This window comes from Callithrix jacchus, chromosome 5 (genome assembly GCF_049354715.1).
Source record: "Callithrix jacchus isolate 240 chromosome 5, calJac240_pri, whole genome shotgun sequence".
In the NCBI taxonomy this organism is placed as follows: Eukaryota; Metazoa; Chordata; class Mammalia; order Primates; family Cebidae; genus Callithrix; species Callithrix jacchus.
Genome location: NC_133506.1, coordinates 145,247,118 through 145,269,556, shown reverse-complemented (window position 1 = coordinate 145,269,556; position 22,439 = coordinate 145,247,118). Strand labels below are relative to the sequence as shown.

General features: G+C 47.4%; 1 protein-coding gene across 6 annotated transcripts in view; it reads right to left on the bottom strand.

Annotated features, from left to right (window-relative positions):
- Positions 1-5,137: 5,137 nt before the first annotated feature.
- The window catches only part of ATP8A2 (ATPase phospholipid transporting 8A2), a 660,345-nt gene continuing 643,043 nt past the window's right edge, over positions 5,138-22,439 (bottom strand). For all 6 annotated transcript variants that reach the window (XM_035302377.3, XM_078375201.1, XM_078375203.1 and 3 more), the window contains 2 exons: positions 18,478-18,569; positions 5,138-10,963 (listed from right to left, as the gene is read on the bottom strand). In XM_035302377.3, coding sequence (XP_035158268.1) covers positions 10,866-10,963; positions 18,478-18,569 — 190 coding nt within the window. In that variant the 3' untranslated portion in view covers positions 5,138-10,865. The remainder of the gene's footprint in view (positions 10,964-18,477; positions 18,570-22,439) is intronic.

The window sequence follows — 22,439 nt, the reverse complement described above, 5'->3', positions numbered from 1 at the left end:
GCAATCCTTAATTAAGCCTTCTTCCTGACAGTACCTGTCTTGGTGACTGGATTCCTGTGTGGCCAGCAACAGGACCTAGAGGAAGAGTGTTGTGTGGTAAGGAGGCCCCATGGCCAACATTACCTCTTTGTTGCTGGACTGTGGAAAGGTCTGGAGGTAGTGGTGGGTGCCCCACCTACTTAACTGACAAGAGAAATAGCTATTGATCAACCACTAACTGTACCACTACAGTGTGGCTGCAGCATGTCAGCCCTGTTTATATTACCTTGTGAGGAGGTAGGAAGGCAGAGTCCCAGTCCTGTAGGTGACGAAAATGAAGTGCAGAGAAGTGAAATGATTTCTTCAAGGTCTTGAGGCGAATAGCTAGGCAAACAAATACTTGAACACAATCATTCCGATTCCAAGTCCAAAGTTCATCTCATTATAGAAACCACACCATGTACTTGTGGTAAGAGGTTCTTGTGGGAAAGTTTATAATCTTCTTGGAGATACAAGGCTTACATGTGTAAGATGCATAATATAAAAAAAACTACAAGACTGGGTGCCTAGATACTGCAGGTAAAGCTATCCGTGAGGAGAGAAGGGAGCACTGTAGTGTCTGAAAAGGATTCACGCAGGAGGTTGTCGAGAACCAAGCCTCCAAAGGTAGGATGGATTTAAGCCAAGAGGGAGAAGGAAGAGTCACCTGCACAGCTTCAGTGGGGAGGATAAGTTTGAGATGTTAATAAACCCTGGAGTCTGGCTGAGGCAGAGATTCTCTTTGGTGAGCGGAGAGATTGCCATTAGGTGGGAAAGAACAGAGGACACACTACTCTCTCTCCCAGGCACTTATGTGTATGGCCAACAGGGACAAGTCAAGTCAGAGTTCTAAGAGGTTCTTTTGAAAAGAGAAAGATGATGGCATTTGTTGTGTAAGACCAAACTATCCACTGGGAGCCGCAGGATCTGGCCCCAGCACCAGACCTTGGAGCCTGTGCTTATACTGTCAGACATGATGTCACATTACGTGTTCCTTTACTGTCTCTCTCTCCCACTAGAATGTAAGCTCCATGAGGGCAGGGACTTTGGTTGTTGGGCCACTACCTCTCCAGTGCCTGGAAGTCAGCTTGTATTCACAAGAGCAGCAAGGAACAGCATGGGAGAGGCCTAAAAGCTGATGGTGAGATGGTGAGATTCCAGATCACTAGCAAGTCTGGCCTTCCATGCTCTAACTGCAAGGCCCAGTGCTCCCCTGCCTCTGCCCACAATCTGAGGCCTCTCCTTGGGAGCAGGAGCCTCAGCAATTTTAGCAGAAAAGCCCCTGGTTCTCAAACATCCAGTCCAGCTGGCTGTTCAGCCGGGACTGAAAGGGCCCAAAGCGTTTTCCCTTTAGCACACACAGTTTCCAGAGAATGGGTTATCTATTGTCTCCTAAAACGAGACATGGGTTAAGCCTTTACATACCTTCCATGGCACTGTCAGAGCTGCTTTGCCAAATTCTCAAAGTTAAAAGTGAATTTTTTTTTTGTATTCCTGTACCATTATTTACTTCATTTTTTCCCCCGTAGAACTACTAGGTACATATGCATGTGTATACTCATGCACACAAATGCAAAAGCATCCTGTCTGTCTGAATAGTTCTCCCACACTCACAAGGACAGCTGCTTCTGTGGAGCACCCCTTAGCTCTCAGCTTTGCACTATGGGGTAAGGCAGGGAGGTGGGATTCATCAAATAAATTGGGAAGTGGAATTGCATGAAGACATTTTCCAGCTAAAGTATTAAATACATTGCTTGGAGGCAGTTTCTTGAATAAGGGCTTCCCAACCTCATTCTCTGCAACCACATGCAATTTATATGTAATATTGAAACAAATTCAAGGGCTTGTCCTACAGCCATCTTTGTAAGTAATTTGCAGGCAGCTCCTCTTAAGGGCACTGGGAAGGGAAAAAAGTGAGCTTAACAGCTTTGTTTGTGGCTAGTGAGCTGTTCTCTTTCAGCTCTTAAGAGCTAGTCATAGCCTCCACTCAAGGCCATTCAAGAAGCAACAGTGACAAGTGACAACCGTCTGGTCTCCCAGCCACAGGGCAAGATGTATTAGGTTGGCACAAGTGGTTTTAGTCACACATCACGGTTTTAAAAGTTGAGAAAAGGTCAGGTGTGGTGTCTTACACCTGTAATCCCAGCACTTTGGGAGGCACAGGCAGGCGGATCACGAGGTCAGGTGTTCGACACCAGCCTGGCCCACATGGTGAAACCCCATCTCTACTAAATATACAAAAATTGGCAGGGTACAGTGGAGGCACCTGTAGTCCCAGCTATTTGGGAGGCTGAGGCAGGAGAATCGCTTGAACCCAGGAGGTGGAGGTTGCAGTGAGCCAAGATTGTGCCTCCAGCCTGACAACAGAGTGAGACTCTGTCTCAAAACAAACAAATAAAAAGTTGGGGGAAAAGCAGGAAGAGTTTCTCAACAATTAATTTAGAATATTTCAAATTGAAACCCATTTTTTTAGAGAAGGGGAGACAGTACCAGTAGCGTTAAACTTGTCAACAATCTAATAACAATGATATAGAAACTCCTGGGACAGATCATTCAAATCCAAGGCTCAGGCCAAGGCTGTTGCTTTAGAGATCACCGCGCACCCTTTCTTCAAATATCCATTGCTCTGGAATCTTTTTTTTTTTTAAGACAGAGTTTTGCTCTTGTTGCCCAGGCTGGAGTGCAGTGGCCCAATCTCCACTCACCGCAATCTCCGCTTCCTGGGTTCAAGTGATTCTTTTGCCTCAGCTTCCTAAGTAGCTGGGATTACAGGCATGCATCACCAAGCCTGGCTAATTTTGTATTTTTAGTAGAGAAGGGGTTTCTCCATGTTGGTCAGGCAGGTCTCGAACTCTCGACCTCAGGTGATCCGCCCACCTCTGCCTCCCAAAGTGCTGAGATTACAGGCCTGAGCCACCGTGCCCGGTCTGGAATATTAAGTCAAGAAGACTTCATTGTAGAGAGGGACAAACAGCTGAAGACCGAGCTTTGAGGCCAACCCTTAAGAATTTTAAGTCATTTTATTTATGCGCATGGCCTACTTTTAATAAATGAACGCTGAATGCTTTTGAGCTGAGCTGGATGTGTTTGGTGCTTGTAGCTTTAGTAGGTGGAGGGGTTTTGTTTTTGCTCCCCTTTGGTAATTGAGTCCCAGAGCCTCTTCTATAGCCCTGGTTAACATTAACTGCTTGGCGTTCCAACCAACACTGGAAAGTTCCCTCAAAAGATTCACCTGTGGGACGGAATAAGGCAGAAGATATCAGAGGCAGAGAGGCCTCATGTCACATGCCCTGTTGCTCTGCCATGCACCAGGGGTGTCTGATCTTTTGGCTTCCATGGGAAGAATTGTCTTAGGCCATACATAAAATACTAACACTGGCCAGGCTTGGTGGCTCACACCTGCAATCCCAGCACTTTGGGAGGCTGAGGTGGGTGGATTGCTTGAGGTCAGGAGTATGAGACTAGCCTGGCCAATATGGCGAAACCCTGTCTCTATTAAAAATACAAAAAATTAGCCGGGTATGGTGGTGGATGCCTGTAATCCCAGTTACTCGGGGGGCTGAGGCAGGAGAATCGCTTGAACCCAGTAGGCAGAGGTTGCAGTGAGCCAAGATCATGTCACTGTGATCCAGCCTGGGCAATGAGCGAAACTCCGTCTCAAAAACAGTAACAGTAACTATAGCTGATGAGCTAAAAAAAAAAAAAAAAAAAAAAAAAAAAAATCGCACACAAGTTTCATAATGTTTTAAGAAAGTTCATGAATTTGAATTGGATCGCATTCAAAGCTGTCCTGGGCCGCATGCAGCCCCTGGGCCACAGGTTGGACAAATTTGCTGTACACTTCAACCCCTCACATTACATATGTCTCTTCCATAAACATTCTGAAAATAGTAGCAGAAGCCGAATCATTTTTCAAAGTATCCTAAGACTTTTTTGGAGGACCCCATTACAAAGAACATTGCTTTAGGCAGAAAGGTTAGGTCTGCAGACTGTTTTCAGCTGATAAGGGCCTCTCAGTGGTTCGAGTTTATTCTGCTGAACACCAGTGAAGAATGACATTTCAGAAAACCATTGCAGCAGCAAAGGCAGATTTTGTAAAGATATGAACAAGAAATGGCAAAGGTTGGAATTTAACACTTTGCTGTTGATTGTGTTATAAATAAAATAAATCATTTTTATTTTTTTCACCATTGGGGAAAAAAGGCCTGGCCAATGTAGAGCAGGAGATGAAAGCCCTTCCCTGGCTAGCTCTAAGCTGTAGAACTCTCCGCCTGCAACTGAGGCCTCCCATGTCCTTTCCATGCCTGGGACGCAGCCACCGAGGCCAGGACTGCCCTGAGTTGGTCAAATCCATGTCTGATAGGACTGGACCATCTGGGAGGAATCAAAGTCCGCTATGGAAGATTGCAATAAATTCAGAGTGCAATTAAGAAGTCTTTTGGGATCCAGGCTCAAGCTTCTAAAGAGGACGGTCATCCAACAGGCTGTCTTTCACCCCCAGGTCACGCGCTGCTGGGGAAGTATAGAGCTACCCAAACAAAGCCAGGCAAGGGGCCAACATCTGGGCCCCCCAGCTTCCTCCCACTTTACCCCAGGTGTGAGGAGGCTGCCTTGGCTGAGGCATCACAGAGAACCTGGAGGCAATGGATGCTTACCTGAATGCAACTCCTTGTACCTACAGAGAATGGGCAGGGGTGTCTTTCCTCTTTTTAAAGTAACAAGGTCACAATTTCCTGCTCGCCAGTTGAATTTGAGCTGCCTCCTTCTCCTTTTGTAGCCAGCTGAGATGAACTAGAGGGAGGGAAGTAATGCAGGAAGAAGGTCATGTAAGCACCATTCTTTCCTTTGAGTGACTGAATCCAAACTCAGTGTGGCCTCCTGGACTCTCTTCTCGAAAAGGGGGCCTTGCCTCAGAGCAAGGAGCATGCGTTCATCTGCAATTCACTCTCCCGTGCTCCTGCCACCGAACACTGCTGCCCAGGCCTTGGCTCTCCAGGCAGTGTATGTGTACTTGAGCCTGCACCTGCTGACAAACCCTGTGTTACAGGCCACGGTCCCCGTGGCAGTAAATGCTTATTAGTGGAAACGAAAATTCCGAAAGAAAACAGAGTCCAATCACTTACTTTAACAAAAGATTTATTTGAAACAGGTTTGCGCAGACATACACCAGTCAACAGGATTGATCAAAGCCACAAATCACGAAATTATCCCAAAACTTCTAAAAATACAAGTAGATGCCCTTCATTTGTATTCACTCCAGGAGGGAACCCAGTGCACTATAATGTGCTGCTGTAATTTAACAACCAGAGGACATTAATAGGACGTGAAAATGGTAACACTTCTAGAGGGAGGGAACAAAAAACCCCACACGCCATGGAAGTGCTCACCACTCTGCTGGGAGCCAATTAAACATGTCCCCACAGCCCTGCTTCCTTCTGCATAACCAGATTAAAACCTCCCCATTGCAAACAATATTTAAGCAATCCAGGCACAGATGTGACAGCAGACAGGAGAGCACATGGCTTTGCTCGCATGAGAAAGACGCCACAAAGATGATGCTTTTGAACGGCAATTCAGTGACCTGCAGCCCCATCCCACAGCTGGCCCTGCTGCAGCTGCCTGCATGGCCCTTGAGAGGGAGGCTCAGAGGGAAGCGGCATGGGACAGGCCTGAACTTGGCCATCTCGGGCAACGGGGGAGAGAGAGCGGGGTGGGAGAGGAGAGTAAGAGTTACAGTACTTAACACTGATTTTATCCATGAAAACCCCAAAGTATTTACTGTGCAGGGAAGGAAAGAAACTCCACGACAGGTTTTCTTTTTCTGTTTTTTTTTTTTTTTTAGTTATTTATTGATTCACCTATAACCACATACCAGGTTATCTCTAAGAATACAACACTCTCCAATCCCACTGGAAGTGAGTTGGCAGCCCGCTCTCTGGCCTCTCTCCCTCTTTCCGGCCTTTTTTCTTTCACACGGAAGAGCTCACCTATAAAAGGCTCTTGATAAGCTCTCTTGACCCCCAAGTTTCCTGGGCAGGGTTATTTGGATAGTGCTATTCTTCCAACTTTCTTCTTCCTCTTTCTGTCATAAATCAAAGCCACCTGACACTTTGCGCTTGACTTTTAAAACAAACAGGTCTCCTTTCTTTCTTTAGCCAGGTCACAAGAACTGCCTATGGGCTAATCTTGAGAGCATGTTTTTCTTGGGCTGAGGCCTGGGAGAAAGAGCAGAGTGGATGTCTCAAAGGCAACTAGGGCCCGAGATTGTCACTTGAAAATGCGCCAGGCTGGGTGTAAAAAGAATCACTCTTTTGTCTCTCCTCAGTCTGGAGAGCAGAGGTGTTCCTCGGAGGTTAACACTGGATTATACGTGTGGTGGGGCGCAGGGGAGCAAAGCCTTCTTTCTTGCTCCCATTTGTTTGTGGCTTCTGCCCATTAAGATTTATGCTGGCTTAATTCCCTTTTTTCCTTGCTCAGGGTTACATGCTGGATTCACAAATCACTCATATCCAACAAATTAAGAGAGCTTTAAACAGAGCATTAGTTAGAAACTGGGCATTAAATGAAGATCGGGTAAGGTGAACGGGAATGTACTGATGGACAATTTGGGATGCTGAGAAAAAAAACTAAATGAAGAGTACAACACATCGAATATGGCCGTTCTGCTCCTTTCGAGAGTACCTAATGATGGGGTCTGGAGCCCTCACTTCCGAAACCCGCTGAAAACCTTCTAATGGTCCTTCTTGCCCTTCAAGATGGAAAAATGGCTATGATGGGGTTAAATAATCTCCCCCAAGGCTACACTGAGACAGTTAATTGCCTTGAGCCAATGAAGAACCAACAACAAAGCCAACTGACTTTCTGTTTTTGATGGCAGGGGGCTTTAACTGTCCGCATTATTATATATGTGCGTGTAAACATTTACACGAAGAAAGCATTTCTAGAGTGTAATAGGGGGATGCCATCTTTTGACTCGATCTGATAAACTCATTTCTTTGCTAAGTTATTATTTCAGGCTCTGCTTAGCCACCATTTCCCTGTTTACATTTTTTTATGGATCCCAGGAGATAAAGGCTACATTTCAAATGCTGAAGCTAAATCACTCCTTGAATTACTTTGAGACAATGACCCTGGGCAGTAACTCAAACCTGGTTGAAGAGTACGCAGTCCTTTCACACATTCAAAACTAAAGACCACCTTATCCCGTAGCAGAGTTTTGCAAACATCCAATTCAGCTGTGCTTTAAGACATAAATCCCTTGGAACACAAGTACCTGATAAAAATGCTGTCTGGTTCCAAACAACAAGATTAAAGGTCTTATAACAAATGGAAATTACAGACTATAGCTTTCTTTTTAAAAAATTCAACGTTAAAGCCTGTAATATTTACATACATATGCATTATAAGACATTAGTTACCCAGACTCACTTTCCCCCCCATTTTTCACGCTTGAGAAGTTATTACTGATTTTCACAGCCAGCTCCCTATAGAAAGACAGATCTGAAGCCTGTCAAGGAAAGGAAAATGTCAACAGAATCTCAGCAGAGTTCTCCCAAAGCCCAGGTTCACTTCTCGGGCTGTTCCTCCATTAGTGTCAAAGAAATAGCTCTTCTCTCTCCAAAGCACATTTTGTATGGTGTACCGAATGAACCAAGAGTTACCATGCTTTTGTTTTCATGTGTGCATGTGTGTGTTGGGAGATGGGGGAACATAACCATGGTCAAGAAGCCTGGAGTAGTCTGCATTGAGGCAGACTATCAGCTCTACTCCTAAATGACGATGAGCCTGTTCTGATCAGCATGCAGTATTTACCCAGGCTACCCTGCTCTCCTGGTGTATGTTTCCACAGCTACCCTTGCTGGCAGGTGTCAGTGGGCAGTGGAAACCCAGAACTAAGCTCAGAGCACAACTGGTCTCTTCCTTTTGCAGGGACATCCAGGACAAAACAGACTCGACGCAGGAGTGGGCTGTGTACAGCAGTAGACCAAGGGTCGGTCTGAGTGGATTCTGCCAGTTTAGCTCAATCCAGAGTCTGGCCCTGGAGGACTAACCAAGTGTAACCTGCCAGCCCGGGAGTCAGTGTGTGGCAGAGTGACAAGCACCATGTGGCATTTTCTCTGAGCTGACAGCCAGGGTATGCAACTTAGGCCAGTCCACCCTGCCCCAGGGGAGGGGTTGTGTGTGACACTCTGACCTCAATTTAAAGATAGGACAAATGACTGAGCCCCCGAGTCGGCCCTGGCTAAATATTATACATCACATGCAGTGACAGCTGCTCCTCCTAGAAAACCAATTTAGTTGTTCAGCTGTAAGAATGCTCAACCACGTGAGAGGACAGAAAAGCACCTCTTCTAATGTGTTCCTCCGTGTGCATGTGTCATCATTGCAAAGCCTGTTTAGTCTACTTCTCAAGTGAATAGGAAAATACACCTGTATACTTAAATCCCAGAAAAAATATGAACTCTAAGAAATAAAAACAAAAACCCCCAAACACAAACACACACTTAAATTCATAGTTCTGATTTGGAAGGCTCCAAGTTCAAGACAGAGCTGAGAAAAAACTGAGGTTTTAATCCACTCTTTCCAAACAGGCTTAGTTCCCAAACACAACCAAGCATTAACAGTTACGACACGTAACTCACATTCAATTCCAGTTTTCATTTCTCCTCTGGATATTTTGGTCATCACCTTTCTGGGTCTGTCGTGTTAGTCACAGGCACATTTCGTGTCCTAGCTCCTGCGTGACAGTCTTTCAGTCTTGCTGGGTGCTCTAGTATTTAAAAATGCTTTACGCACCTTGGGGAGAAAGAAACGGCCCTTTTGGGAGCCTCAGCAACGTGAATTACATTGTTCTGCTGCCCCTCAGGCCCTCTCTGCATTCCGGTCACCTCACAGGTAAAGACTGGTTTTCTTAGTCAATGCAAATCGTATTTTAAATTATTTCCATGCCCAATAAGTTGTAGATTTCTGATAATGAAGGGTTAGGAAGCAAAGCGTACAAATGTCTTATTTCCTAATTAAGCACGTTCATCCCCATAGGGTTTACTCATCCTCTGACTCTCCAGCTAAGAGTGGTGGGTGTGCTCCTTCGCGGCACAGGCACGTTATAATTTCATTCAGTTCCCAACAGTGAAAATCCAAAACATGCTCTGAACTCCCATTTTCACCAGTAACAGTTGCCAGAGTCTTTAGGCCATCCAAAATCTGGTTTGCAAGCAGAGCAGAGAACAGGGCTCCAGGCAGGCTGCTTATTAAGGGCTCCAGGTGCTCACATTCATGCCTGAGGGCATCTAGGTTCTGGTTCAGATTTACAGTGTGGGACTCTGCAGTTGGGAAAGTCAGTGACTCAGCACTTCCCTTCCTTGTCTTAGAATTCAGGATTCGCCGTATTCCGATAGGTACCTGTGTCTAACACCGATGGGATACAGAAAGGAAACCACGTCAGTATATTTTTAAAAAGGTGTTTCCCTGAAATGTTTGGAATTCTTTTCAATTAAAACTGTATGTAAAGGTCTTGTTTAAGCTTTAATATACACTGGCTGACCAGGACACTTGTCTGGGTCTCAGGCTTATTTCAGAGTTTCTACTGTAGAGATCTGGTGGTGATTCCTCTGTGCCCTCCTCTCAGTGTCTCCATGCCCTTCCTTCTCCTTCTGAAGACTTCTGTGGCCCTCTTGTTCTCCCCGCTCGATGTCCTATAACCTTGCAACTGGGTTTACTCATCCTCTGCCTCTAAAGCTAAGAGCAACAGGTGCGTTCCGGCGTCGCACAGGCACGTTATAAATTCATTCAGTTCCCAACAGTGAAAGTCCAAAATGTGCTCTGAAACAAGCGTGGGCTCTAATATAAGTGGATGCCAAAGGCCGGGCAGTCTGGAGGTTGGGAGGTGAGTATTCGGAGTGCTGAAGGGTTCCACCACCACTCTGACCTTCGGGGTGGCCCCACATCAGACAGAGGCAAGGAGACATTCAGAATATATGCGGAAAAGGCTATATTTCTTTTCTTTACAGAACGAGAAGGGTGGTGGAAGAAGGAATTTTTCGCATCTGTATCTGAGTTTGCAGTGGAACAAGGAAAGGCGTGGGTTTGGGTTGGCTGCCCATCAGCCGCCATGCACTGAGCACCATGGCCAGCCATGCAGCAGATGTGGGGGTGAGGGGCACCTGGACACGGTGGTGGGACTGGGCCGAGTGCACCTGGAGAGGGTGAGGAAAATTCTGCCAGAGCATCAGTGGGTTCACCCTGCTGGAAATGCGGCAAACAGATTCAAATAAATGTTCTCAGGTTGACCACCCTGGAATAGATTTTTGTGATTTCACTGCAATCAAGAAGTTTATGCCAACTTCATACAAACGAAACAGGAATCAAAGCAGGAGAGCAACCTGCCTACAGTGAAGTCTGCATGTGGCCCGTTGGACTTAATCTGTGACTTGACCAAACAGGAAGCAAGTGTGCCCTGCTCCGATTACACAGGATGGGCCTCTCACGCAACATAAAACTCCTTTCCCCTTCTCCCAGGACAACTAGTACTGATGTTTAAATATTGGTGAAACATAATGTTTTTAATTTCACACCTCACAGAGCACAGTTGAATGCTTCATGACAACGTAAACAAAAGTCAGCCTAAGCACTGCAGACAAATTGGGAGGGAAAAGATGGCTTCCCCTGCGCTCTACACTCCAGGTCTGTGAGGGAATATGTAACTAACAAACTGCTTGGCTAAGGCCACAGAAATGTGTTTTCTGGTGTTTTGGCTGCTGACGCCAGTCTTTTCTGACAAAGATGTTTTAACTCCGGGTGCAACAAACGGAATTTCTTTCCTAAGATCAGTCAGGAAAATTCACGTCTTATTTCTTCCTGGATTTCTTTTTGGTGGTGTCATAAGCACGGATGATTTCTTCCTGACTCAGAGCTCCGTGTTCTTCTTGAGAAAAAGCATACCCGTCTGAAAGCGAAGCACACAGGAGAACCTGGTTAACGGGAGAATTGGGGGAGCACACTAGGTTTAAAATGAGCTGCTTTTTTGGCAGCATGCAGGTAAGTGGTATGCGACACCTGGTCTCCTTAGCCTTGAGTAGGTGGAGGTGTGAGACGAAGAAACCTGTCACCATAGAGGGGCCATGATGGCCATGTACAGGCTGATTGGGGTCCCATGGTTCTAGCTGCTGATGCTGGGATGGGAAGGGCTGCCAGGGTAAGTTTCCTATTTGTGGGGGGCTGCATCTGAGCTCAGTGTGGGAATCATACACAGTGGGTCATCAGTCCCCATCTCCACTTTCCCACTGCCAATTAAGAGGAAGTACTCCTGTCTGCCTGATGCTGTAGGACAGCCGGCTAATTTATGAAGCTGTAAACATGCCAGGGAAAACACACACAACACTAGTAGTGCAAGCTGGCAAAATGCACGTGATGCGTGGAGGCTTCCTGTGTTTGTTTATTTATTTATTTGAGATAGAGTCTTGCTCTATCACCCTGGCTGGACTGCAGTAGCACAATCTTGGCTCACTGCAACCTCTGCCTCCAGGGTTCAAGCGATTCTCCTGCCTCAGGCTCCTGAGTAGCTAGGACTGCAGGCACGCACCACCACGCCCAGCTAATTTTTTGTATTTTTAGCAGAGATGGGGTTTCACCGTGTTAGCCAGGCTGGTCTCAAACTCCTGACCTCAAGCAATCTGCCTACCTTGGTCTCCCAAAGTGCTGTGAGTATAGGTGTGGGCCACCACACGCGGCCCTGTTTTTAAATCAGACGTATCTGGAGTGGTGATAAGTAATCAAGGTAGGTTTGTTTTCATGTAAACAAAGAAAAAGATTACACAATAAAGTCAAAAGGAATTTAGTGACCATTGGACCTGTGGCCACAGGAAGACTGTTCTCATATAATCAGTTTATATACTACTAATAAAATAAATAATAGCTAGTACTCATTAAATGCCATGTGTCTAAGACTCTGTTCTATCAAATATAGCTCACTTACTCCTCCTAGAAACCCTATGAGATATGTGATTATATTCCTCCCACTGCACAGATGGGAACATTGAGGTACAGAGATTTTTGTGACCTGCCCGAGGTGCAGACCTCGTGAGTGGCAGAGCTGGGAAGCAAATTCAGGGTCCACACTCTAGAGCTGAGGAAGAGCTTTAGTGTTCACAAGCTCAGAGTGAGGCTTTGCCTCCAACGGGCCCTTCCAACAGAAAGACATTTATAAGCACTGCTCTCCATGGCTAACCCTCCTGTGTCAGGGGTATGGGAAAGTCCCACAGCTCAATTAGACATTCGGCCAAAAGACAACACAATCAAAAACCTGACACTCTTGACTTCCATCCATGCATGCCTACAACTTATCAAGGGAGCTGTTTGTTCAGTGTCATACTCTTTAAAAGGAGAAAAGTTGTCAGAAAATGTGCCCATGTATCAGTTCCTAAACTGCTTGTTGATTTCCTCAGACATCTGGCTTAAAAATGAAATTTCTAGAGTATCAAGAGGTACAGTAATGAGACAGAAGAGTCCTTTTGGGATGGAGAAGAGGAGGCTTTAAATCACGACACTCAGGCTGATTTCTGACTCTGTGTGTTCCCATAACTGAGAGTCCCAGTCCTGGGCTGGCTTCCCGGCTCTTCCAGAGAACATGCCTTCCAGCCACTGCCTGCAAATCCCAAAGGCTCAGGGGGGTTATCCGGGGAGGCATGGGCTTGTCTGCAGGGGTGGCCTGAGAGTTGAATGTGGACATGGGCTGAGCAGCAGGGAGGAGGCCCCAGACCAGTGAGGCCATGGGAGGAAGAGGCAGCAGGCGGGACAGAAGGTGACACAAGCTGAGCCAGGGTGAATGGAAGAACAGAGAGGAATTTTCCACAGGGGACTTTTGTCTATTTGCTCACCTCCATTTCTAGCAAAACAAAACACATGAACCAAAAATTACCACCACGTGGTAGCCAAGGTGAAGACTGGTATGAGCCCCCATTTACTGGGTAGAGGAGCAGGTGGGTCCCTGAGCCTGAAGGCAGCACCAGCCTGGAGGGGAGCTCCCTTGGGGGCAGACATGCTTGTTCCAGCCTTGGGCCCACATCCAGTGCACTTGAACTCTCTGATGAGGTGGCTATGCGTTGATTCTGAGAGCTTCAGAGTCTTCACATGATCTGCTTCCAAGCACTGAAGAGCAAATGCCACCATTCCTGTTCTCCTAAGAGCTTTTGGCTTTTCACCAAGTTGCTTAATCAGAGTTCAGCAGGGACAAAGAAACCTCCATTGCCTGGTTTGCAGGAGCTGCCCCAGCCTCCTGCCTCCCTCCGGCACTGTGTGGTACACACACTCCCACCCCAAATCCTGTACAAGGTGCTCTTTGTGAAGCATTTTTACTGCAGTCAAAGAGGAGATGTCTTTCCTTGGGATGTTTCAAAACAAAATCTAGCAAATAACACTGCCTCGTCTGCTCCAGTAACAAGGCTATATACTGTGGTCAACTTGGACAATTTCCATTCTCCAGTCCTTGATTGAATAAGGATCATTTCTAGTACACATCTGATGTCTCCTGAGGGGGCCTGGCAGGACAGCGGCTGCGATGGCAGGGTAGCCGCTAATTCCACAGCTGCTGCACCACCCAGGGGCTGCTCCTCAGTCCTACAGAAGTGTTTCTGAGTAACGAACAGTCACTCCAAAGGACCGGACATACTCTTTACAAACTCTCCTGGTGGCAGGCTGAGCGCTGCTGAGCTCTCCACCCTGAAGATGTCTTTCTCCGCTCGCTGGTTTTTATCTTAGATTCTGGGGACCCCGAGTGGCTGCAGCATGGGGTTGCGTGGTGGCCAAGAAAGAAAGGGTGGTTCTAGCCCTTGCTTGCTGCCATGTGACTTTGTTCTAGCCCTTGCTTGTCCATGTGACTTTGGGCTCTGTAAGTCCCCTGGGTCTTGGTGTACTTTTCTGTAAATTAAATGGCCTGGACCAGGCAAGGCCCAAGTACTCTCAAGCTCCGCTCCTCTCTATGGGCTCCAGGACATGTCGTGCCCAGTCATACGCAGGCTGCAGGATTCTCTCCTTCTCTCAGTGCCAGTTCACACTGCACCAACATGGAGGCCTCCACGTCCATGCCAGAAAGAAAGGGCCGGGGCAACAGTCTACCCAAAAGGAACAATTCTTATATCTTTTTTGGTCTGCTTTCTTTCTCATGGAGAAACTCATGGAGACGTAAAAATAAGTATGGATGTGTGCTTTTGGGAAGGGTACCTTAGCCTTTGGAATATCTACTCCCTGTTCAAATGAAAGGTGCAAAAGCTTTTTCTTTTATTTATCTTGTTTTCCATAACATGCCTGTGTCCTCTGCAAACCCAACTCCGGGGGTTTCTTCAGCTCATTACTCTGTCACTTCTTCTGTGTGCATTAGTGCCATGGCCACAAGGGGCTCCCGTGGCATTGCAGCAGGATGATTCAGCCCCCCTGGGGTGGGAAGGGTTTTGAGGTTTCCCTTTGAAGAGACAGAGGAGTTCCTCCTCCTGTTGCAAACCTCCCAGGGTAAGTAGAGCACCCTGAGGTCTGTGTCAAATGTCTCCCACCATCCTCCCTAGTTCCCATTGGGTGCACCTACCACCACATTTCCAGCCTGCTCTGCGCTAAGGCTTTCTTAACCTTCACTGAGAACACAAGTGGACTCTACAATTCAAGAGCGAAAGGAGGAGGGCCTGATAGGTTTATCTTGGGAGAGGGAGTCCTCCCAGGTTCAGATAAAATTTCAGATAAAACGTTTTCCTCTTAGAAACCAGGCCTGGTGGGAGTTAAAGCTGTCAAGAGAGGGGTTTCACTGGAAAAACAGACACCATCACCACTCACCCAGCCCTGCCTGCCCAGCGACCCGCCCCACCTGATAAAGAGGCAGGCCTGCTCCCCTGCTCTGCCTAATGAACCTTTAACTGACATTTGCATCCAAATGGACAGCTCAGAGGAAGCCTCCAGCTCTTTGCATTTCCCCACTCTCACTCATCTTTCAGGAAGTCCTAACAGCCAGAAAGTCTTGATGGAGGCCTGGAAGGAGCTCGCATGGACCCAGCTAACTGTGAACCTTCTCTGGCTGGCTTCCTAACACATCTGCTTTCTAAATTGCCACAGCCAGAATGGAGGAAAGAATCGTGTAGGTGACAGGAGGTGGGAGGATAGATGGATTTCTTAGTTGTTTTGTCTTCTCCATAGAACATGTGGTGAAGGCCATAAAATCATGTCATTTTTTTTCATTATTTTGGAATAAAACTCCCTTTAAGTAGCATTCCTTTGAATCTGAGCTCTGATAGGATCTTAATGAAAATAGCAGCCTCCTGTCTGGAAAGATTCCTAATAGCCACAGAAACGAGAAGACCCTGGGGACGGTGAGGAAATCAGACTGTGTAGGAAACGCTGGTGACAAACAGTGTATGCTGGTGGCTCACAGGAACTCACAGTACTACCAAGATTAGAGTTTTTCCTGCCAGCCTCCTCAACAGACCCAGGGGGAACATCAAAGGCTGAGACCCACTAAACACCCGTCCTGCACCCCAGGACCAGTTCTGACCACCCGATGGTCTTCTCTGGCTGTTAATGACAGAAACGTCCTAATAAGTTATCCATCAGATTCTAGTACTAGTCACTGAGTGTTTAAAAAATGTGGTGTGATTTTAGAAGCCTTCTTATTTCTTACATTTATTCAGTAGATTTTTTTGGCCTTCAAAATATTGATTTAAGAAAAGCATTTAGTAGTTGTCTTAAGACATTTATGACTTTCCCATAAAAATTCTCACTCTGTCTTTGATCACAACATATATATTGTGTATATTCTGTCTACGGTTGTTTTGAAACATTCGTCAGAGAGGCAACACAGCTCTACAGAAGAGACCCTGTAGAGTTCTGGGAACCTGTACGTGTTTTCTCCGTGTCTGGCATACAGAAGGTGCTTTACACATATTGTCGTGAAGACTCACAAGGACTGTGTAAGATATATGTCATTAAAATTCTTTTTTCTCCACAGGAGAAAATAAAAATTTAGAGAAATATGTAAGTTTCCCCAAATTATTCAGATAATGGCAGAATAATAATACCCAACATTGATGGGACTCTATATTGCCTGTACTGTTCTAGGTACTTTATGATCTCATTTAATCCTCCTAATTGAAACCAACCCAATAGTCCCACAGACAGTTTTTGTGTTTTTTTTTTTAATTGGAAAAACAGAAATGGTCCTTCTGGTCTTAAAGCTTGACACTTACATTTGTTTTATCTGAGTTTCTTCCTCAGGTAAGGACCTCCCAGGCCTCCCAAAAAATATCAAAGAGGCAGGCCATGGTGGCTTTCATCTGTAATCCCAGCACTTTGGGAGGCCAAGGCAGGTGGATCACGAGGTCAAGAGATTGAGACCATCCTGGCCAACATGGTGAAACCCCGTCTCTACTAAAAATGCAAATATTAGCTGGGCATGGTGGCGTGCACCTATAGTCCCAGCTACTTGGGAGGCTGAGGCAGGAGAATTGCTTGAACCGGGGAGGCAGAGTTGCAGTGAGCCATGATCACGCCACTGCACTTCTGCCTGGTGACAGAGCAAGACTCCGTCCCAAAAAACAAAACAAACAAGCAAACAGTATCAAAGATCTGAAACTCACCCAGTGATCTCATCCAGACTATAGGATGCCAAGCCCCTCATTCATCCTGATTGCTTCCTTACCCCTCCTGATTCTGATTTTCTTACACATCGTTACATTTCTTCCTTGCTCTATAAACCCCTAATTTTAGTCAGTCAGGGAGACTGATTTGAGACTAATCTGCCACCTCCTTGGCTGTAGCACCAGATAAAGCCTTCTCCCTTGGCAATAATTGTCTCAGTGATTGGCCTTCTGTGCAGCTGTGGGTGACAGGACCTAGACTGAACCTCTAGCATTCAGTAAAATTCTCATATTACCCAACTTTTCAGATGCAGAAATAGACATTAAGTAACTTGCCCAAGGTCACAAAAAAGCAGGGAAGCAAGGACAGGAACCCAGGCAGCCCATCTCCAGAGGGCTGCCCAGCAGTCAGCACTCCCGTCCCATCAAACCTCTTGACTTCACCTCTCTCTTGGGCTAGAGTCTGAGGCTGCAGTCCAGACCTCAGGGCATGTCACTGAGCAATGCTGGGTCAGCCACTTTCTGACCTGAGCCTCTGCTTTGTGTCCTTGGGGCAGCATTATCCACCTCCTGGACACTGGAGCATTAAAGGACAGAAGCACGTCAGTCCCCTTCTTTCCATGTGATATTCCACATGGGAAAGTGAAGACAGGGAGTAGATTACTAAAAGGCGATGATATTCTGTCTTCCTCCTCGTCTGTCCTTTGAGAAAGTCTGCAAATACCTGTTGATAGGTGGAGCTCAACTGAACACAGATCCTTCACTGCCTGTACTGTGTGAACAATGGTTCTTCACGTTCATAAACCTCTCTGTCTCTTTCTTTCTTTCTTCTTCTTTTTTTTTTTTTTTTTTTGAGACAAAGTTTCACTCTTATTGCCCAGGCTGGAGTGCAATGGTGTGATCTTGGCTCACTGTGACCTCCACCTCCTGGGTTCAAGTGATTCTCCTGCCTCAGCCTCCCAAGTAGCTGGGATTATAGGCACACGCCACCATGCCCAGCTAATTTTGTATTTTTATTAGAGACGAGGTTTCACCATGTTGATCAGGCTGGTCTCGAACTCCTGATCTCAAGTGGTCCACCTGCCTCAGCCTGCCAAAGTGCTGGTATTACAGGTGGGAGCCACGGCATCCAGCCCAACTCATCTCTTTCTACCAGTCCTTTCCCTCTAAATTCTTCGGGAAGGGAAAGGGAGGCAGGGAGTGGGTATGGGAGGAAGAGCTGGCCTGTGCCCCTGATGGGGTGGAGAGGGGCTGGAGAGGCCACAGGGCCGGGAGAGGCAGGGCTGGGTTGGCCTTGGCCCTGGGGAAGGCAGCCTGGATCTGTGGCAGCTGAGATCTGATGACTGGATTGCTAAAAACAAGCCCATGAGCTCCCGCTGAGGGAATCTGGAGGTGGGGGCGGGGGTGGCAGGCGGACGCCTCAGATATGGAGCAGCCTTCCTGGGAGAAGCATGGAGACGTTTTTCCCCAATGATGGTCATCGTTTCAATGAATATGGCAATACTACACAAAACAGTTCATATTGCTATCTCTAGGGGCAACAGTTAAAGGTCATACTGCTTAAGCCTTCAAAAAACCCTTCTTGGGAGGCTGACGTTAGGATCTTAACCACATCAGAACTTTAAGGGTTTTGTGGTCCCAGGGCATTACCTACATTCAGGTTGCACGTTCCTGGGGCCAAATACATATTTTGAAGTTCTACCTCCAAAGGTGCGCCCCGCCCCATCCCCATCAGTATCCACCCGGTCCCCATGAGCACCCGCTCCCCCAACTCCCCACCAGCCCCGCCCCCGCCCCCACCGACACCCACAGCTCCATCAGCGCCCCCCTCCCCCACCGCTGCACTCACGCGGGACGCCCTGCTGCAGGGAGCTGCCTCGGAACAGCGTCGGGGGCGTCTTCCGGCCCAGCCTCTTGATCAGGCGGTCGCGCTCATTCAGCCTGCAGATAAAGCCAGCGCGTCAGTCTCGGGTCACCTCAACACTCGGATCGTACAATGAGACAGACTGGGGTGGGGGGAGTGGGGGGGGGAGGCGTGATGCTTCACCAGCTGCCTCTGATTTCCAGCAGAGGCCATCTGGGCGCCTCGAGGCTGGCTCCCCGTTGTGGAAAACGCGGTTTCCAGCCCTTCCCTCAGCCAGCGCCCCCTCCTTGCCGAAGTGTGCATGTGCCCGGTCCATACCCGCTGGACTCTGGGCTTCCCAGGACATTTCTGCAAGGAGCGGCCTGTTTCCGGGTGAACGTTTCCGCGCCTGACTCCTCCTGCAGCCCCCTGCACTGCACGGGTGAGAGCCCCGCCGAGGCTCAGGACCCCAGCCACAGGCCGGCTTCGTTCCGCAGAACTTGATTATTTTGACCCCCAATGAAAATCAAGCGAGTTTTCTTCTAAAACAGAAGGCTAAGGAGCAATCCCTGCCTTTCCTGAACCTATTCCCTTCAAGGTTGCCACGGCTGTGAAGAAATGTGGAGCTTGGCTATTCGATTCTATTTTTTAAAACGATGGGGATCTCACTGTCGTCCAGACTGGAGTGCAGTGGCACAATCACAGCTCACTGCAGCCTGGAGCTCCTGGGCTCAAGCAGTTCTCCCACCTCAGCCTCCTGAGCAGCTGGGACCTCAGGTGTGCACCACCATGCCTGGCTAATTTTAAACTTTTTTTTTTGGGTAGAGACAGGGCCTTGCTTTGTTGCCCAAGCTGGTCTCAAATTCCTGGTTTCGAGTGATCCTCCCACTTTGGCCTCCCAAAGTGCTGGAATTACAGGTGTGAGCCACCATGCCCAATCTGTTTATTTCTATAAACCCAAAGGGAGTGCTTGAAAACTGCCCAGGCAGGCCAAAGTGCTTTGATTTTTACCATCAGGCTGTCATTTTGCTTGTCGTTACAGGAGTTTGCTAGTACCCACGAGGAGATTATGGGCTGAATGGTGTCCCCCCTAAATTCACATGTTGAAGTCCTCACCTCTCCTGCCTCAGAATGGGGCTGCATTTGGAAACAGGGCCTTTAAAATGGTAGTTAAGGTGAAACGAGGTCATTAGGACGGCCCTAATGTAGCATGGGTGCTGTCCTAATAAGAATAGATGAGGGAAGACCATGGTGCACGCAGCCACCTGTAAGCCAAGGAGACAGCCCGCAGGAGAAACCAACCTGTAGATAGCTTGAGTTTGGACTTCCAGCCTCCAGACTGTGACAAAGTCAATTTCTGCTGTTTAAGCCACACAGCCTATGGCACCTTATTACGGCAGCCCAGGCAGACGAATAGGGACCCATAGCGTTTGTGGGAACGTCAGGACATATGGAGTTGTAGAAGCCGCAGGTCCTTGAATCCCATGTACAACCCCTTCAACCCCAATTGTTAGTCTGGAGCCTGAGGAGGCCCCTCTCATGACCGCAGACCCGCCTACCTCCCCCAGGGCCATCGAAAGAGAAGTGGGGCTCTGGCTGTTCTTCACAGTTCTTTGAGCCAAAGTTCATTTTGACTTTCCAAGAGAGAGCATTTCTGATCCCTTCGGTTGAAATAACAATTACCAATTAAGGGTGAGCCTCAGCTAGCTAAGCCTGGCAAAACGTCTCATGGCTGAGGAAGAAAAATACTTTCTCCATCCTTTCACACTGGTTCTCCTCCCCTCTCCTCTTCCATGGGCCAAATTAATCTCACTGGGTCCAGCTGAACAACTGCCCTGAACGGCACAGATGTGCAGACACAGGAGTTAGCTCGTGGCACCTGTCTCTCTGTGTAGCTGACATCACTGACTGTCCACAGCTCCCTGTGCTGCCTGGTTTCAGAATGTGACAGGTATAAAGAAGGGCCTGTCCTCCCTGTCTAACATGGGCCCAGCATTGGCCGTGACTCTTGCACAAAATAAAAGGCACTGTGCGCAGAAGGCGCTCCTCCCGCTGCCTGGCCCCAGGGTACCCTCACCAGCCAGGCCCCACGTGGGGACATAAAAGGCATAAAATACATTATTTCCGCAGAAGCTGGGGCCCATGCAGGACTAGGCTCTGCCCCCACGCCCCTGAACCAGAGGAACATGCCTCCTGAACCACCCTGGACATCCCAGAAGCTCCTCCTTGTGATGGGGCTTATGAGAATGTCACAGATCCCCAGAAGTGAGAAGGATCACTGAAATCACATATGTTGGTCTCTCACCAAGCGGGTGAGAGAACAGACTCAGCTGTATCAAATAACTTGACAAAGATCAGATGGGGCTTTGCTGGCAGGGCTCCTGTGCTGGCAGATGCCGTCTGGAGTGGTGTATGCTTTTCTCTCTTTTTTTAATAATGATTTTTTTTTTCTTTTTGTTTTTGAGGCAGAGTCTTGCTCTGTTGCCCAGGCTGGTGTGCAGTGGCACAACCTTGGCTCACCGCACCCTCTGCCTCCAGAGTTCAAGTGATTCTCCTGCCTCAGCCTCCTGAGTAGCTGGGATTACAGGTGCACATCACCATGCCCTGCTAATTTTTGTATTTTTGTAGAGATGGGGTTTAGCCATGTTGGCCAGGCAAGTCTCAAACTCATGACCTCAGGTGATCTGCCCACCTAGGCCTCCCAAAGTGCTGGGATTACAGGTGTGAGCCACTGTGCTCGGCCTGTAATGAAATATTGTTTAAAAACGCTACTCTTTGTTTCAGAGGGACCCAATCTGTCCCACAGCCCTTTCTCCACACATGGTGAGGGGTCCACAGCTGAGGAGGTACATCCACCCACTGCCCAGGCCTGCCTTCTACCACCTCAGTTATTTGGGACCTTAGAAGTCCCTGCTTAGTGACCCCCAGGCCTGCATTCAAGGCTAACTCAACTTCATCTTGAGCTCCAGCCCCCTAAAAGCAGACCATATGTGCACACCCCAGGCCTGTGGGGTGGCCAAGGGCTGCTTTTTGCACAGTATATGAACAGAAACTGGATGTGTGGGCTAGGATGTCCACCATACCACATGTGTGCAGATGCCCTCAGTGTGCAGGGCAGAGCTGGGGTTCTGAAGAAAAGAGGGGGTGTCCAGGGAGTGAGCTCTTTCCCAGGCTGCCTTGTCCCCACTAAGGCCTTCAAGTAAGCGAGGAACCAGGAAGTGCACCAGACTTTATGAAGGTGTCATCATAAAAGCACAATTCTTTGCTAGCTTGATTTATAGTTTCGCATATTTATGCGCGGTTCACGGTCTCCGTTGGTACTGTTATACCAAGTCCTGCAATGTCAGGAGCAGGCCTAACTGAGAACTGCTTCAGATTTTCATAAAAGAATAAAATCTCAAATATAAATTCCTTATACTCCCCATTCTTCTCCCTCTGTAAAAAAGAAACAACTTTCCAGTCTATATTTTATACTGTTGCTCCAGAGATATGTATGGGTAATAAATATACAATTATATTTAAAAATATGTATGGTGTCATTTATTTTATGCTTCTTGCTTATCAGGCTTTTTCTCTGCTTTATTTTTTTATTTTTTGGTTGAGAGGAATACTGCATTATTTATTTTAGTGGTCACCCTTACATTTCTAGCCTGCATATTTGACAAGGTCAAAAGTTAGAAAATAATTTAACCCCCGTTTTGAACAATGCAAACACTTCAGAACACACAACTCCGATTTTCCTGTCTCTTTTCATCAGCACTGAGGCTTACTCAGTTTGCCTTTTTTCTTTTTTTCCAGGGAATCTGTCTTTTCCTTCTGGTTTCTTCTGCAATAATTCCCTCTGTCTTTGATTGCTGAGGGAATGGGTATGACTGGGTAGAGGTTTGTTTTCATATCCTGTTCAGCTGCTCAGGTCTGGAAAGCTACAACAGCTTGAAGGTTTGTTGATCTTCACTTACAGAAAACAC